The sequence below is a fragment of the Dasypus novemcinctus genome, chromosome 7 (assembly GCF_030445035.2).
Source record: "Dasypus novemcinctus isolate mDasNov1 chromosome 7, mDasNov1.1.hap2, whole genome shotgun sequence".
Lineage (NCBI taxonomy): Eukaryota > Metazoa > Chordata > Mammalia > Cingulata > Dasypodidae > Dasypus > Dasypus novemcinctus.
In genome coordinates this window covers 68,469,897-68,487,041 of record NC_080679.1, presented here as the reverse complement: position 1 = coordinate 68,487,041, position 17,145 = coordinate 68,469,897, and the positions used below count along the sequence as shown (strand labels likewise).

At 36.9% G+C, this 17,145-nt stretch overlaps 1 protein-coding gene across 6 annotated transcripts in view; it reads right to left on the bottom strand.

The window, feature by feature from the left end:
- The window catches only part of ZNF385B (zinc finger protein 385B), a 440,337-nt gene that overhangs the window by 110,958 nt on the left and 312,234 nt on the right, over window positions 1-17,145 (bottom strand). The window contains exon 1 of one of the 6 annotated variants that reach the window (XM_058300566.2): window positions 43-140. The exons of the other annotated variants lie outside the window; for them this stretch is intronic. Within the exon in view, the coding sequence (XP_058156549.1) occupies window positions 43-61 (19 nt within the window). The 5' untranslated portion in view covers window positions 62-140. Of the gene's footprint in view, window positions 1-42; window positions 141-17,145 lie in introns of those variants that run through there. 6 annotated transcript variants of the gene reach the window in all.

Below are 17,145 nucleotides of genomic sequence, written 5' to 3'. Positions count from 1 at the left end.
GAGTCTATGTACCCCCCTCCTTCTCGACCACATTCTGCGTACCTGAATTCCAGAAGTCCATGTGCCAAAAGGGCCTGAGTAGGTCTCTTCCACATCCCTCCCCTTGAGAATAGACATCACCTCTAAGGTCGCCAGGGATGGCCTAGAGATGACTGTTTTCAGGAAATACAGATGGAGTTTGGCAGTGGAGACTGGGTTCCACACTCCTGCAGGACAGGAATGGCTGAGGTGGGAAGAAAAGGGAGGTGGGGCAGGACCACTCTCTCTCTGTGCTCCTGTATTCTGGCACAGAACTTTGAGATGTCTGGAAATTCTAAATTCAATCCTGGGCTCCTGAGGTTATTATGACTACACTTTTGTCAAGATAGGAGAATAAACTTTAAGTTATTTAACAGCTTATTGGTTTAAATTTTAACTTTAATACATTAGGCCCACAATTTGTATTCTTGTATGTGGTAGGGTGCACAGGCCTACTTGCTTTTCTCCCTCCCAGTGGTGCTCCCTCTTGCCTCCCAGATACTACGAATTCTCTGGTCTGGTTTCCTACCTCCTTTAGCTATAGTTTTTGCTAGCTCTACCTTTACAGGTGACCTGGCATGCAGTCAATCTATCCAAACATCTATACAACTTTTAATGATATCTGATTATAAGCAACACTCTGTACTAGGTGCTGGGGATATATAATCATGGACAAGAAAGCCTCAGATTCTTCCCTTATGGAGCTGACTGCTTTGTGAAGGGTCTATTTGAATAAACAGGCATTTAAAATACCAACGCGGTATTTGTAACAGGAGTAATATTGGGAACACTGAGGGAACATAATTCTTTCATTGGAGTCCAGGAAGGCTTTCTTGAAAAAAGTCAGGTCTAAACTGAAAAACTGAAGAGTAAGATTGACTGAGGCCAAAGAAAATGAGGTAGGAGAAGACAAAGGGTTGGTTCCAGGTATGCTTCATGTAGAAGGAACTATATACAAGGCCTGGAGGCAAAGTAAGCACAGTGTCCCGTCCTGAAAGAATTTCAGTACTGACTACAGTAAGTCTCTGGGGTGGGAAATATCCCAGGTGAGGTGAACTGGGACCATACCAGTACAGGTCTTATAAGTCATATTAATATGTTTGGACTTAACCTACAGCCAGTTAAGAGTCAAAGACAGGACATTATGAAAAAACTGGGACATATGAAAAAACTGGAATATAGACTGCAAGCTTTATATAAATATTAAAGTTCCTGAACTTGATAACTATATTTGAGGTGGTTATATAAGTCCTTGTTCTTAGGAAATGTATATGGAAGTATCATGTGTTCAAGGAGCATGGCACATACAGCTTACTCTCAAATGTTTAGAAAATTAATAGATTGATAGATGGACAAAATGACTCAGAAATGCAGCAACATGTTAAAATTGGTAGATCTGGGTATCTGGAGGAGGGTATGTTGGAGTTCTCTGTATGGGTTTGTATTATTTTTGCAATTGTCCTGTAAGTTTGAAATTATTTCAAAATAAGAAGTTTAAGGGGGAAAAAAGTACAAAGACAGATTTTAAACCAGGGCTTGACATGATTAGACTTGTGTTTTTGGAACATGAATGGTTGGAGAATGGATTGTGTGTATGTGCACAAGAGGCTAGTGGGGAAGAGGCAGGTGGGGCAGAAGCTGGTAGAAAGAGCCCAATTAGTAGATACTATACATCAACCCAAGTAAGTGACAATTTTGGCATGAACTGAGGGTTAGGCATTCTAGATGGAGAAAAGACAAGTGATGAAATTGCTGTTTAGGCAGTAGATTCAATAGGACGTGGTAACTAATTGGATATGGGGCTGATATCCAATAGACAAAAGGACAGCTGCCACTTAGGTGGATGGTTCAGTCACACTGAGCGGGAGGGAGAAGTTCAAGGAAGCTAGTTTCTAGGTTTTGACCTTAACACCCTTTCCAAAGCAATACTTTTGGTTTTCATATTTCAATACCACAGACTGAGCCCAAAGGTCCATGATCTATGTGCTAGACTAGGGGTACCTCTCCTTCCCATTCTGTCCCACTTTTTCTCTGTCTATCAGGAAGAAGAGTAGACAAACAGCAGCCATTCTTGCAGGGAATCCTTGAATAATGCTGTCATTTATAATTCCTCTATCAAAGATATTTGAAAAATCATAAAATATTTGACAATCATAAAGTCACCAGGACCATTCAATAATGACAATGTGTCTGAATTTCCACAATTATATGATTTTCGTGCATTTGGGTATTATAGCAAGGATTCAGGGTTAGTCAGTATTTCAAGGTTATTCTCTCAAGTATTTGGAGTTACTGTAATAAACGTTGACCCTTCAAACATGAAAAAAAGTTAATAAGAGAATAGCTAATTCATACCTCACCTTCTTAGACTTCACATATGCATTCAATAGTACAGCTCTTTCATCAGCTAATCCTTATCAATATAATCTGAGTTTCAATCTCTTTTTTCAATGTCTAAGAATTTTGTTTGGGTTATTAATACCAGAAGGAAAATTTTGAGCAATAGCATTTAGCCTTAGATATAAAGAATAGTATATATATATATTTTTTTGCCAGATTAGACACCAGTCTAACAGTCAACAGTCTTTTTGTGAAGCTGGCGCTATCAGAAAAAAAATAATAAGCTAAGAGGTTCAATTTTTCTTGAAAACTAACTTTTCAAAAGTAAAGCAGGTAATTTTCCTTAATACTGATGAATAATGGTCTGTATTATTTAAAGCTATATCATATGCAGTGGTTACATCTTTTAAATAAATCTGAAATTTGAGTTAAAAACCAAATCTAAGAAAGTAGCTTTTAAACTTATTACTGATTGTACTATGTGAATTTTTCAAGGAAAAAAAAAAAGAAATCAATACTATGTAAGGAAAAAAAAAGGAAAATGCATGAGAAAGCTTTCAAGGGCTCCATTAATATTTTAAGCAAGCTCAGAGAAAAAAGGCAATGCATTGTGTCAGCAATGCCAAGGTTTACTCAGATCTAATGTCCATGTGACTGGATAAAATTCTTAATTTCTTTAATCTCAGTTTCTTTATGTACAAAAGAAGAATCAAAACCAGCTTAACAAAATGACAGAAAATAAGGTTTATAATAAGCTCTGATATGTACTTGATAAAAAATATAGCATTATTAATAGTTTTATCTTATTTTCTCTTTACATAGCCCTATATCCCTCTGAACCAAAAGGAATGGTTTTTTTAAGTTTTTAAATTTATTACTGATGTCCTTTAAGGTCAAAAATAAAATCCTTTCCTAAGAGGAATAGGCAAATAAAAATTAACATAACAAGGGTGTTTTAATAGAAGTACCCCCCAGCCTTGATTAAGGGGTTTGGATCTTACACATGAACTGTATTTTACAATGGGGCAAATATGAGTTAAAATCTATTCAGAGAAAAACAGATCTGCACTTTTCTGTGGATAACATACACATCAAAAGTGATACTAATCAGACAGGTAGCACTGTCCTTGCTCACAAAGTTGTATGATAAAATCAGTTTTTCTGTTTATCCATCTCAAAATTGTTAGGAGTCGTCATGATGCAAACAACAAAGGAGAAAATCTGTGGAAGCAGAATCTAAGCTATTTCTGTTTGGTAAGCAAAGGTATTTATCTATTTCATCTTGAACAAGGGGCAAGATGGGCTAAACAGTAGTAAACAGTAAACAGTAGTAAACTGAGTAAACAGTAGTAAAATCTGCTGGGTAACCACTAAAATAATGAATATTGAAATACTTGCATTATAGTTGAGTTAATTGTAGCTACTTACAGGAAGACCATTAAAAGCCACAATGCCTATAAACAAACTAGATGGAAGCAATACTAAAAGAAGTTAACCTACAGACTTATTTGTACAGAGGAAATTATATTTTTTACCTAGTACAAATCATTAGCATTTATAAGCACAGAAGCATCATGACTACCTACCATCTCCCTAGAGCACAGAAGATTTAGGTAAGGATGGAGGGGTATTAGGAAGTCATGTTTGGGAACATGAGGGAAAAAGGGATTTTACCCGAGGAGCTCTCTACTTCACTTGTTCTCTCAGGCCTTCTTTCTTGAATTTCTTTTCAGCCCTGCCTTCTAGGATAGGTCTCTCACCAAGCCCTCCTATGACCTCTCTGACTAAGCTACTCTGTCTCTTTGAGGCCTGTTCTTCCTCTTCTGTTTCTGTGTGTGTTGAGGCTGCTGCTCAGGGTCCAATATTAGCCTTTAGTTCTTGGCCCTCTTCAGCATCTTCCTGGATTATCTCCTGCCTCTCAGGGTGCTGTCTGTTAACAACTGCTACTCAGAGGCCAGATATCTGTCCCAAGCCTCAGCTCTGTACATCCAGATACTTTCTGGGTATTGCCAACTAGATGCCCGCAAAACCACATCTAAAACTAAACTTATTTGGGCTGAGAGAATTTACTCTGAAATGTGACAGAATGAAATTACTCACCCTAAAGGAATATCCTGAGATGATAAAAGATACATTTAGAAAAGGAGGAAAGTCAGTGTCAAAGAGAAAGGAAAAACATTAACAGGATTTCTAATAAATTATAAATATTCAGTGTACAATAATTACATATTTTAACAATATTTTTAATAATGTGAATACAGATTAAATTGAACATGATCTGAACTGTAAGTTCAAGTGAAGGAAGGCCCTTCGTTCTGTTGGGTTTGTTTTGCCCCTTGCCAAATATTAAAACCAGACTGAGAAACAGAAGGTGGTGTGCTGTTTATTTGTAATTTCCCTTGACCTCTGAGCATTGCTCCTTTCCTGTGCAAAGTGGAGAAGCTTTCAAAGGTCACTCACAGTCTATATGTGAGCTCTATCTCGTAGCTGACTACCACCTCTCCTTCTCTGCAGAAAGCTAGATGCAAGGGAAGAACATCAAGAAAAGAAATGGAAAGCAAAAGAGAGGAAAGAATGAAGATATTTTCTCCCTACCAATATTTCTGTGTGGAGAATCAGTAGTAATTAGTTATGCCAAAATATTTCTGGGCCATTAAAATAAAATGGACATTTTTTTTAAAAAGGGGGGGTGTCCACATTTTTAGAATATGTTCCTGAACTAATGCTACTGCAATGGCCACAGAATATTAAAAAAATTTGAAGAGCTACAAGATTTTCTTTGACCTAAGAGAATGTCTTCGTAAAAGCTGAAACAAACTTAAGTTCCGATATGTTTGTAGAAAACTGACTTGTTTCTTTTCCTAGGACATCTCCTCTATTTACATTCCTAAAGTTAAATGATGGCAATACCATCACAGTCCTTGTCTCCTACTTCTCCTTTTCTCCCATAGCCACATGATCACCAGGTCCTAGATGTATAACTCTTCGGTATGATTCATATCTATCCTTCTTTTCCATCCTTGGAAAAGAATGGACCACTGTTCTAGTTCAGACCCTCATCTCTTCTTATCATTAATGGCCTCCATACCACCAGTTTTATTCTCCTTAGATCATCTTCCATGCAGTCGCCAGAATAACTGGTCTGAAATCAAATGCCAGAGAAGGGAAAGGGGTTGAGAAAACCCTTTAATAGATTATTTTAAGCATTCCTCATATGGGATTGTAAGGAATCTAGGAAGAAAACCAGATATTAATATATACTGAGGCAGTAGAAAGTAATCATTTCCTACAAATGGACATTTATAACATGGAAAGCAGCTCTATACCATTGGGCTAATACAGTAAGTGGGAAGACATCCCATGAGGCCTGCTGAACACTCCATAAGATAATAAGAAGGCTACCCAGGTCCACTAAATTGAAGGAATCTTTTTTAAGGTCAAAATTAATGGGCAGTAAGCTGAAGCTACTTTCTAAGATGAGATTTTATAATAATTTGCCTTTTTTTTTTTCACTCTGAACTAGCTCTAGTTCTTGTTAGAGCAGATGAGAGCAGATAACATAAAGTTGATTATTTGTTAGGTATGTAAACTCACAGTGAAACGAAGTTTCTCTAGCAACATAAGTCAAAAAATATAAATCAATATAGTTCTTTTCTGTCTTAGTTTGCCAGAACAATTTTAACAAAACAACACAAACTGCTTCGCTTTAAAAAACAGTAATTAATTGGCTCATGGTTTGGAGACTAGAGGTCAAGCTTTCTTCAAAGTCTGTAGCATTCTGTCAGTAGCCTGCTGGCATTCCATCTCTGCCTCCATCACATGGTGATCTGTCTCTTTTTTCTCCCTTTGAGACTTGAACTTCTGGTCCAAATTTCCTTTGCTTATAAGGATTGCAGTCACTCTGAATAAAGGCCCACTTTGATTCAGTTTGGCCTCATCTTAATAGGATCTTTGAAAATTCTATTTACAAATGCGCTCACACCTACAGGACTGGAGATCATGTCTCTATGGGTGCATATTACTCAACTAATACATTTTCTTTCATCTGTAGGGCCTATTACTGTAGTTCTCTAATAATACAGCACTGGTATCTACTGTAAAGATACTTTGCCCATGCATGTCAGTATATTTCTTATAGAGAAGACGACAGCTGGACCTGTGCTTCCTTATAATTACTAATATCATGGATGAAAAAAAATAAGGTTAATTTATGGATTTATTAAAACCTTATAAATTATATTACTTATTCTTATCAGAAAAGAACTATAATTGCTATTTTTTTAAATTTTTTGTTTTGAAGTTATTTCAAACTTACAAATTGCAAACCCCTTGCCAAGAACTCCAACATACCACCACAATGCAGGTACCCAGATTCACCAATTTTAACATTTTGCCACCTTTGCTGAATCACTCTATCTATCCACCCATCCATCCATCTATCTTCTGAACATTTGAGAGCAGGTTGCAAATATTATACTCCTTGCACATATAACACTTTCATATACATTTCCTATGGACAAGTATATTTGCTTATACAATCACCTTAAGTGTGTATAGTTATCAAATTCAAGACATTTAACATTGATATAAAGCTTACATTCTTTATTCCAATTTTTCCCTATGTCTCAGTAATGTCCTTTTGAGCTTTATCTCATACATTTTTAGTTCCTATCCAGTATCAGGTATTGCCTTTAATTATTATCTCTTTAGTTTTTCTTTCTTTTTAATTGTGGAAACATACATACACCATTAATCTTCTCATCTTAACCTTTCCCAAGCATACCATGTAATGGGATTAATCACATTCACAATATTGCAGTACCCTAACCACCATCCATTACTAGAACTTTCCCTGTACCCCAGAAAACCTACACTAATTTTGCATCAACTACCCATGGCCTCTGCCATGCACTCTTGTTAACCTGTAATCTACTTTCTGTCTCTGAGTTTGCGTATTATCTAATATTTTCTTTGTGGTTACCATGAGGCTTAGATTTAACATCCCTAGTCTATAACAACCTTACTTGCTTTGATACCAACTTAACTTCAAGAGCATACATAAATTACATGCTATGCCTCTTAGTCCTATATTCTATACTCCTATACCTATACCCCTTCATCCCCTCACCTTTATGTAGTCTTTATCACAAATTACATATTTATACATTATGAGTACAAAACCAAATGATTATGCATTTGTCTTTTAGATCCTGTAGGAATTAAAAAGTAGAGTTACAAATAAAAAATACATTAGTATTGGGAAGCAGCTGTGGCTCAATCAGTTGGGCTCCCATCTACCATATGGGAGGCCCTGGGTTTGCATCCCAGAGCCTCCTTGTGAAGGCAGGCTTGCTCACATGCCACTGAGAGCTGCCAGCCCACAAGTGCCATGGAGTGCCGCCCAGCCCGCAAAGCGTCTCGGAGAGCTGAGTCAGCAAGGTGACCCAACAAAAAGGGAGACAAGTAAAAATACAGAACAGCGCGCAGCGAATGGACACAAAGAGCAGACATCAAGCAAGCCGCGGGGGGGGGGGGGGGGACAAAAAAAAATACATTAGTATTGGTACTTGTCTGTACCAGAGAGCTTTATTTTTTTCATTTGGTTTCAGTCATTTATCTAGTGTCCTTTCCTTTCAACTTGGGAGAACTCCTTTTAGCTTTCCTTGTATGGCAGATCTAATGGTGATGAAATTCCTCAGTTTTTGTTTATTTGGGAAGGTCTTAATTCCTCTCTCATTTTTGAAAACCAATTTTGCCAGATACAGAATTACTGGTTGGCAACTTTTTGCTTTCATCACTTTAAATATGCCTTCCCACAGCCTTCTTGCCTCTATGGTTTCTGATGAGACACTGACACTTAATCTCATTGAGGTGCCTTTATATGTTACATGTCATTCTCCCTTATGGCTTTCAGAATAATGTCCTTATCTTTGGCATTTGACAGTTTGATTATAACAGGCATGGTGTGGGTTTATCTTGTTTGGAGTTCTTTGAGCATTTTGGATGTGTATACTCATGTCTTCCATTAAATTTGTGAAGTTCTACACTATTATTTCTTTGAATATTCTCTCTGCTCCTTACTTTATTTCTCTCCTTCTGGGATTCCCATAATGAGTATATTGGTATGTTTGATGGTGTCCCAAGTGTTCCTCAACTCTGTTCACTTCATTCTTTTTCTTTCTGCTCCTCAGACTGGATGATTTTAGTTGATTTATCTTCAAGTTCATTGATTCTTTTTTCTGCCAGTTCCTATCTGCTGTTGAACCACTCTAAAGAATTTTAAATTTCTGTTCCTGTGACCTTCAGCTCTGGTTCCGTTTCATAATTTCCAACTCTCCATTGATATTCTATTTGTGTTCACCTATCATTTTCCTGATTTCCTTTAGTTCTTTGTCCATGGTTCCTTGAGCTCATTGAGCATATTTAGGACCATTTAAAAATAATCTTTGAGAGTGGCTCAAACAGTTGAATGCCCACTTCTCACACTGGAAGTCCTGGGTTCTTTTCCCAGTGCCTCCTAAAAAAAACAAACAAAACAACAAGCAAAACAAACAATAAAACCAATTTGGGGAAGCCAATATGGCTCAGTGGTTGAGCACCAGCTTCCCATATACAAGGTCCTAGGTTCAAGCCCCAGCCCCAGTATATAAAAAAAAATTTTTTTTATTAAAAAAAAAACCACTTTGCTTAGTCTGGAATGTCCCTGGTCTATACTCTTCATTGATGATGTCTTATGTTTTATCTTCAACTTGGCCTAGGCTACATTTCTTTGAATGTTTTATACTCTTTTGTTGAAACTTGGCTATTTTGATATTTTAATGAGTTATTGCTGAAATTTAGAGACTGATGTACCTGTTCCTTAAGCTTGTATCCAGCTAGTGTTATGACAGAGCTTTCTTTGAATAGAAGAACTAACAGAAAAAAATAAACAAATAAAAGAAGAAAAAAGGAATCCCAGTCTTTGAGGATTAACCTGTACTTTTCTCTAGAGCTTATTCCTACATGAATCTGTAGAATAGATCCAGGCCAAAGCATATGGGCCTCCCTCATATGATTTTTGTCTTGGGCATGAACATTTGACCCCAGGAATTCCCCATTTACACAGATACCAATGTCTCTCCTTCCCTAGGAAACAGTTTCCTCACAGTCCAGGCACTGCAATATATGTCCTCAGACAGCAATTCCTTGCTCCAGGCAGGCAGCCATTTGAATGCTCTCCCACAGTGTTTTGTGGGTTAGGTCTATGAGCTGCCTTCTACACACAGGACAACTTCTGGGACAGCAAGTCCCTCAGGCCACCACCAGACAGACTGGGCCAGACACACGTGTTCCCAGTATATTCATAAGGGTTACTCTGTTTCATCTGGAATTGGGACCAGAGATCCCCACTGGGAGCACAAGCCAGATCCATGACTAGCCCATGAGTGGTTGGGGTACTAGGAGATCTGATAGCTTTCGAGTAGCTTTTTTCCTTGATTTAGTACTTGCCCCATTACTGCAATCCTGTCAATGTTTTCTGGAGCTTTGAGAAAGATATTTCTGCCAGTTCTTGCTGATTGTTCAATGTTTCTGTGGAGGAATAGAGCCCTGAAGCTTCTTACTCTGCCACCATAATCAGGGCAGGGCTTATAACTGTATTTCTTTTTAAGAAGTCTGGGATAATTATGTTTCAGCATTCTTAGTAAATTACTAGGATAAATAGTTATATCCACAGTATGCAAGAACAATGAATAAAATAACTGTTTAACGGTTTGGACTTGAAAGTCTGCCTTCATTTAAAAGAACAAACACAACTGGTAGCCATGAATAGATGACAATGTGCTTGCATGTCTGTAAGTTTTGGGGGCTGGTATATTTAAGTCACACATTTTTTAACCTAACAAATGCTCTTCCTTGTTTCAGTAATCACTCATTATTTAATTGCATGTTTATATTCTATTATTGTTGGCTAGACACCTTAAACATTAATTTCTTGCCTTAATTAGTAATGGTACTTTAAATGTGGGATGTGTGTTTCTGCGTATGTATCTGTGTATATACATACACACATTAATAAATTATTCATGTTTATATTTATGTATATTACATATTTAAGTACTACAGACTTCCATTCATAAACTCAAACCCATTTATTCATTCATTCAAATATTTATTAAACATCTATTGGGCCTGGCCCTGTGCTCATCCTAAGTAAGACATGATCTCTGCTCTCAGAAAGCCAGTAGGGAAAACAAAACGTATGTGATAAGGGCAATGAGTGTACTATGTGCAAGGCAGTGTGTAACTCTCTTTTCTGAGGACGATCACAAGTTAAACGATATCTGTAAATTTTAACAATTACATACAAAAATAAACTAATGTAGCAATTCTCCTACCTTTCAAAGTCATTAGACTGTTCCTGAAGCCTGGAAGTCATACTGGCCCGTCACTGTTTGTTCAGCTAATCACAAATCAGAGGTAATGACATTTACATTGCTAATAGACTTTGTTCCAAGTGTGTTAATTCTTGGATTAGTGTAGTTTCTTCTACCTGAGAAAAGCTTATTTGACCTTCCACACTAAAGTTTAACTAGAACTAATTATCTGAACAAGAATGTTCCCACTTATACATACACACATTAATCTAGAAATATATGAACATCTCTAATTACCTATTCCATATAAGAATCAGGACTCCTAAGCAAAGCAAATTAAAGTATACATTATTAATTTACCCTGGTGTACACATTAAATTACCCAGCAAATCTGAGCATGTTAGGGGAGTACATCGCAATCATTATAGTTGACATAAGGCTATGTGATGATGGTATCATGCTGGACATGCAGAATCAGACTAAGAGATAAATATGTATTTCAGTGGAGATTAAATCCTGGCTAATATGAGGAAAAACTGCGAATCCATTACTTGGTTTTTCTGAACACCAAATTTCAAACAGCAAAATCTTTGCTTCTTTCATACTTCTTTGATCATGATTAACATATGTTGACTGTTATTGGTTTACTGGTGTAAAAAGAAAAGAATTCCAAGCTCAGTTTCCTTTACTAATGAGGACCAATGATCTCAAACCAAAGCCCGGTAAACAAACAAAAACAAAACCTCAAAAGAAGAAAACACATTCACACACACACACCACTGGCTTGCTTCAAGTATAATTGGTAGCAGTTTAATATATCTCTAATGAACTGTTTTAATCTGTTGCTTCACCCACGTATGAATAAATACACACAGAGACAGACACAGAGCTGACAAATAAGATATTTACATATCAATAAAATACATATTATGAATCTTATACCACTTATAAACCTGTGTTTCAGTATTAGTTACTAGCATGAATTATGAATAATTTCTATAAAATTTAGTTTCATAGTTAAATTCAATACAAATACAATTTGATAAGGGTTTAAAAATAATAACCAACGACCTTGAACAATTTTCTATGTAGCAGGTGCTATTCTAAGTGATTTCTATGCATTATATAATTTAATTTTCATTAGAACCCTATGATGAGGACTCTATTATTTCCATGTCACAAAGAAGACTGAAGAATTTTAGTGAGTTAAGTAACTTGCCCACTTATTGTTAATAAATGACAGAACTTGGACTAAAACCAAAGCTCATTGACTCCAGAGTCAAATTTCAGCTCTTACTTGGCTTAATGTGGATTAGCAATTAGAAGGCCTGGATTGAAGTCTCTTTGTCAATCAATTATTTTCCCTGAGACCTTAGGGAAATCACTGAACTTCTCCAAACTTTAATTTTCTACTATGTAAAATAGCACCAATAAAACCTCCTAGCCATTCTCATGGAATTACCAAGAGGATTCAAGAGATTATGTAAGCAAAAAAAACTGTAGAGGTCCCCACAAATATCATTTTATAATTGCAGCATCTTAACTTTTTATAAATCCCAAGGCATTTTATGAGGCCAAACAACAACATCAAACAAAAGATCTCATTAGAGAAGGATAGTTTGGGAAGCCACAGGAGCAATCCTTCCTTCTACTTTAGGAAATTTTAGGCAGGTTGCCCAGAATGGCACAGCGCAAGCATGAGAAAAAACATTCACCCTTTGTGTGTGCTGTGATAAATGAAAGGGGGATGAGTGTCATGTTTATCCCTCTTGTTGCCAATGTCATCTAAAGAGCAGGGCCAATTAAGTCCTGCCCAGATTCCAGCTGGGTAGCTGTGTGGCCTGGCAGATCACATGAAGGGCTGACAACCTGGGGTAAGGACCCACGGAATGTAAGAATGTCCTAGGCAAGCTTAGTATGAATGGGACTCAGTATAAACTATTTTCTCTGAAACAAAACTGTCCAACTTCAGCAGGTTACTATAAATACCCTCAGGAAAATAAACTAAACCAAGAAAAATGCAACTAAAGATACAGACCCACATTTGTAACTATAAATTATTGCTAAAAGCTTGAAACGGAATGCATGCAAACAGAAGATAGTGGAAAAGTTCTGATTGATAAAATTACAATGTCACAAACAATAGAAATTCTGTATTTATAAAAGACAACACAGCTCACTCTGTATCTTTCCTTTCCCACTAATGTAGTTACTCTAAATTAATCTACCAGAATTTCCTAAACTAGTTAGGAAGCCGGCTTAAGTCATTACACATAAAAACAAGTACACTTTGAAAAATTACTTCTGCAGCATATTTTCGTTAGGACGAATATACCTCTTATTTCTCGGGAGCTAATTTATAAGTGCTTTAATTTACAGGCAAGTTTTCAAATTAAAACATAGCTTCCCAGGAAGGTCTATCCTAAATTCTGAGCGATTCAAAAGTTATATTGGATAAAAGATTTCCACCTACCCTCTCAGACCTTCACATTAATCATCTTTCAGATGGTTTAAAGAGAACATCACTTGCTGAGCATTTATTCCGTTTGAGGCGCTATTCCAGGTGCTCACGGCAGGCAATGCTAGCCAACCTGCGGATACCCATGCTCCCCTTCCTCCACGATACTAGAAGTAGTAGCAGCTTCATAAATTACTTCCCAGTTTAAGATGATATTTCCCAGCGTCCCTTGAAGTTTGCTGGGACCACATGACTCTGTTTTGGCCAATGAGATATAAGTTGAAGTGATCACTTCCGGATCACGCACTTAGCGGGAAAGGTGTGCCTCTTCTAAATTTCTTCATTCCTATGGTCTGGAATGTGGAAGTGGTGGAGAGGTGAGCATGCAGAAAGGAAATGCAGAGCAGAGATAGCTAAACTACAAGCTGGAATAGTCTGGGAGGTGAGAAAGAAGCACGCCTCCATCTCGTGAGAGCCACTGTATTCTTGAGCCCTTGTTACAGTAATCTACCCTGTACCCTCATTAATAGAGGACTTCCTTAAAATCACAACGGTAGTAAGTTGATCAAGTTGGAATTTTAAATGTGATTTTTCCATTAGACCTTATTTTTATACTATAGAAAATTATTAAATTATAGAAAGTAGTACTGTACAGCTTTCTAGTTCATGATCTATTACCCTCATAGGATTATTTTTTAAAGTCTTCAGTTTCCTTGGATTATAATCAGTTTAAATCAGCTAGAAACCCCCATTTTTCTTGAGGAACCAGACTGTCCATTATCAACTCCTCCAAGACCTAACTCTCATAAAATGTTCCATTAGTAAAATGGTGGAAGAAAAGTATGCTGATCCTTCTGGACTGTGAAATGGAGAGCTAAGTAGGTTGCCCTGATAATTTACAAAATAGTGTACAGTAAAATCACAATAATGCAGAAACAAATAATTTTTGGGGGTACATTTTCTTCTCTATTATTATCCTTAGTTTAACTCATAAATTTGTTCTCAGAAGTCAACATATGTGCATTCATTTGACATTTAACAGATATTTATTGAGTGCTTTATCTGTGTTATGCTCTCCTTTAGGCACTGGGGTTATAGCAGAAAACAAACTAAATAAAGTCTCTACACACTTGGGGTTTATACTCAAATTCATGTACTGTACATAATGCCCTACACAAACTAACAAGACAGGTTTTCACTGTGTGCCAGGGATTTGTATTTTTACAGCAAACTTTATATTTTGTAATAATATTAAGTTTATGGAAAAAGTACAAATCTAATACAGGGTTCTCATATACACCCTGCTCACCTCTCACGTTAATATCTTATATTACCAAGGTATATTTGTCAAAATTAAAAACACTACTTTTTTCACTAATGTCCTTTTTATTTCCCAGAATTCAATCTCAGCATGCCATTTTGCATTTAATCATTATATTTCCTTAGTCTCCTCTAGTCTATGGCAGTTTCTTAGCCATTCCTTTTTTTATCACGACCTTGACAATTTTGAGTACTGGTCAGGTATTTTGTAGAATGTCTCTCAGTTTGGAGTTGTCAGATATTTTTCTCATGATTGGATTGAGTTCATAAGGTTTTTTTGAAAGAATACCACACAGGTAAAGGGCCTCTTTATCACATATCAAGGAGTACATGAAAGTAATATTACTTATCAATGGTGATGCTATCCCTGATCTTCAAGAATTCCTGGCTCCTTTAATTGGAGAATGGAAATTTGAAACCAAGATTTGAACATTGGGTTTGCTTATTGCTACTGGTTTGTCATTGTTTCCAGGCCTTCTCAGTGAGTAATATGATTTTAATAATTAATTTTTGATCTGTTTTGAATGTCAGAACTAACAAGCTCTATTTCTTTTTCACCTGCACTAAAATATAGTAAATTTATTTGGGAATACACATACACACACATACATGAACTTAGTGGTGGTAAAATCACACACACCCGAACTTAGAGGTGGTAAAATGTTAGCATAAAATAGTAAACTGAGTTATTAAATGCTACGACTTTCCTATCCTTTATATTCTAAGTTGCCTGTCTTACTGTAGCAGAATTTTGGAAGACTCCTTTAAAAAGAGACGGCATGATCTTCTTCACCCTGTGCTCCAGTCTGCTACTTGGCACACAGTTGAGATAGCTGGTATCCTAGCCTTTTGAGTAGTAGAGTCACACTTTAGGAATGGTGAAGTATTGAAGTGAAAAGAGCCTGGATTCCTTAGTGACCTGTATGGCTGCTGTACAAACCTTGACTGCAGACCTCCAGGCTTCTTTTATGTGGGAGGAAAAGTAAATTCTGTTAAAGCCATTATTATCAGGCCCCTATTTCTGAGCCAAAGGCAATCCCTAACTAATTAGGTAATTTGGAGAGGAGGCAGAGGAAAGTAACATTTATTGGGGACCCATTATATAACAAGTATTTTTTATACTTGAGTTCATGTAATCAATACAACATTATGCTTACAATTGAGAAAATTAAAATTTAGTGAGGTTAAGATTCTTGGCTCAGGTGTTCACAGCTCAATATTGAAACCAAGCTGGAGTTTAAACTAAGTCCTCCCACCACAGCATGTTAAAATGTTTTGTATACAGTAGGTACTCAGACCTAGTTACTAGCAATGGGTACAAACAGACACATTGCTATACCTCATTCAATTATATATTATATATAATAGGATGATATCTAAATAAATAAGATGATATATATTTAAATACACAGCAAAATAGAAACATGTATCCATAGTTTGAGTCCTACTTATCTCCAGGATCAGCACCTCAAACAGGGCCACTTCAGGTGTGAAAGCTCAGAACTTATTGCCTTCAATCCACATAGAACTGTAGTTCTTTTCCTCTGGGCTAGAATGGGATTCCATTCACAAAATCATCACTCTGTCCAGACTTATGCATTCATACTTACTGAGCATTTACTATATGCCAAGGAATCTGTTAATTGCACATACTATGTGGAATAAGACACAGTCCCTGTCTCATGAAAGCTTATAGTCTAGAGTGAGGAAAAGAAAAATGAGTATGCAATTATAATAGAGCAGGGTTTCTCAACCTTGGCACCAATGATATTTTGGGCTGGATAATACTTTTCTGTGGTATGCATTATAAGTATTTAGCAGCACTGCTGGCCTCTACCCAGTAGAAACCAGTAGCACACCAAGCCCTTGTTACAACCCAAAATGCCTTCAGATGTCAAATGTCACCTGAAGGCAAAATAACCCCTCACTAATTCTCTACCACCTCCACTTTCCCATCCTATTGAGAACTGCTATAGGAGAGTATAAGATGCCATAAACTTCAAAAGATGGGAGTCAGGAAAGTTTCCTGGAGGAGTCAGACTCTTCACAGAGGCTTAAAAGTTCAGTAGAATGTAGACAATTGAAGTAATGATGTATACATACCTGTTTTAATATTTTGTACCAAGAAGGCATTTCTAAGCATGTGTGAAGACTCAGGGTTTATGATGAGTACAACATACCTGAGGGAATAAAGTTGTATAGCATGCTTAGGGTGCAAAGATATGCTATGAGAAGGAAGTATGAAAAAAATACATACAGTCCTAGAGAGAAACACAGGGGCCTAGTCACAACGAGTTAGACTGTGATCAGAAAAGGCCAATGTATGGGGAAGAAAGAGTTCAGTTTTGGATGTGCTGAGTTGCCTGTGGAACAACCATGTGGAGGTGTCGAGTAGAAAGTTAAATTTTCGTTTTTGGAACATGGGGGCAGGAAGACCATCTACATCTAAAAGGCACTTGAAGCCGTATGTGGATGAAATGACCTAGGAACAGTCAGAGTGGGAAGAAGGAACTCACAGGCCTAATGGTGACAAGGTGGATAGAGGTGAGGGAAAACCAGGGTCATCCTGATGTCAGTGGGCAAATAAGGAAAGAGTTTCATAAGTGTGGTTTAAAGGTCAAGTAAGATGAGGATCCTTGAGACACGTCCCCAGGA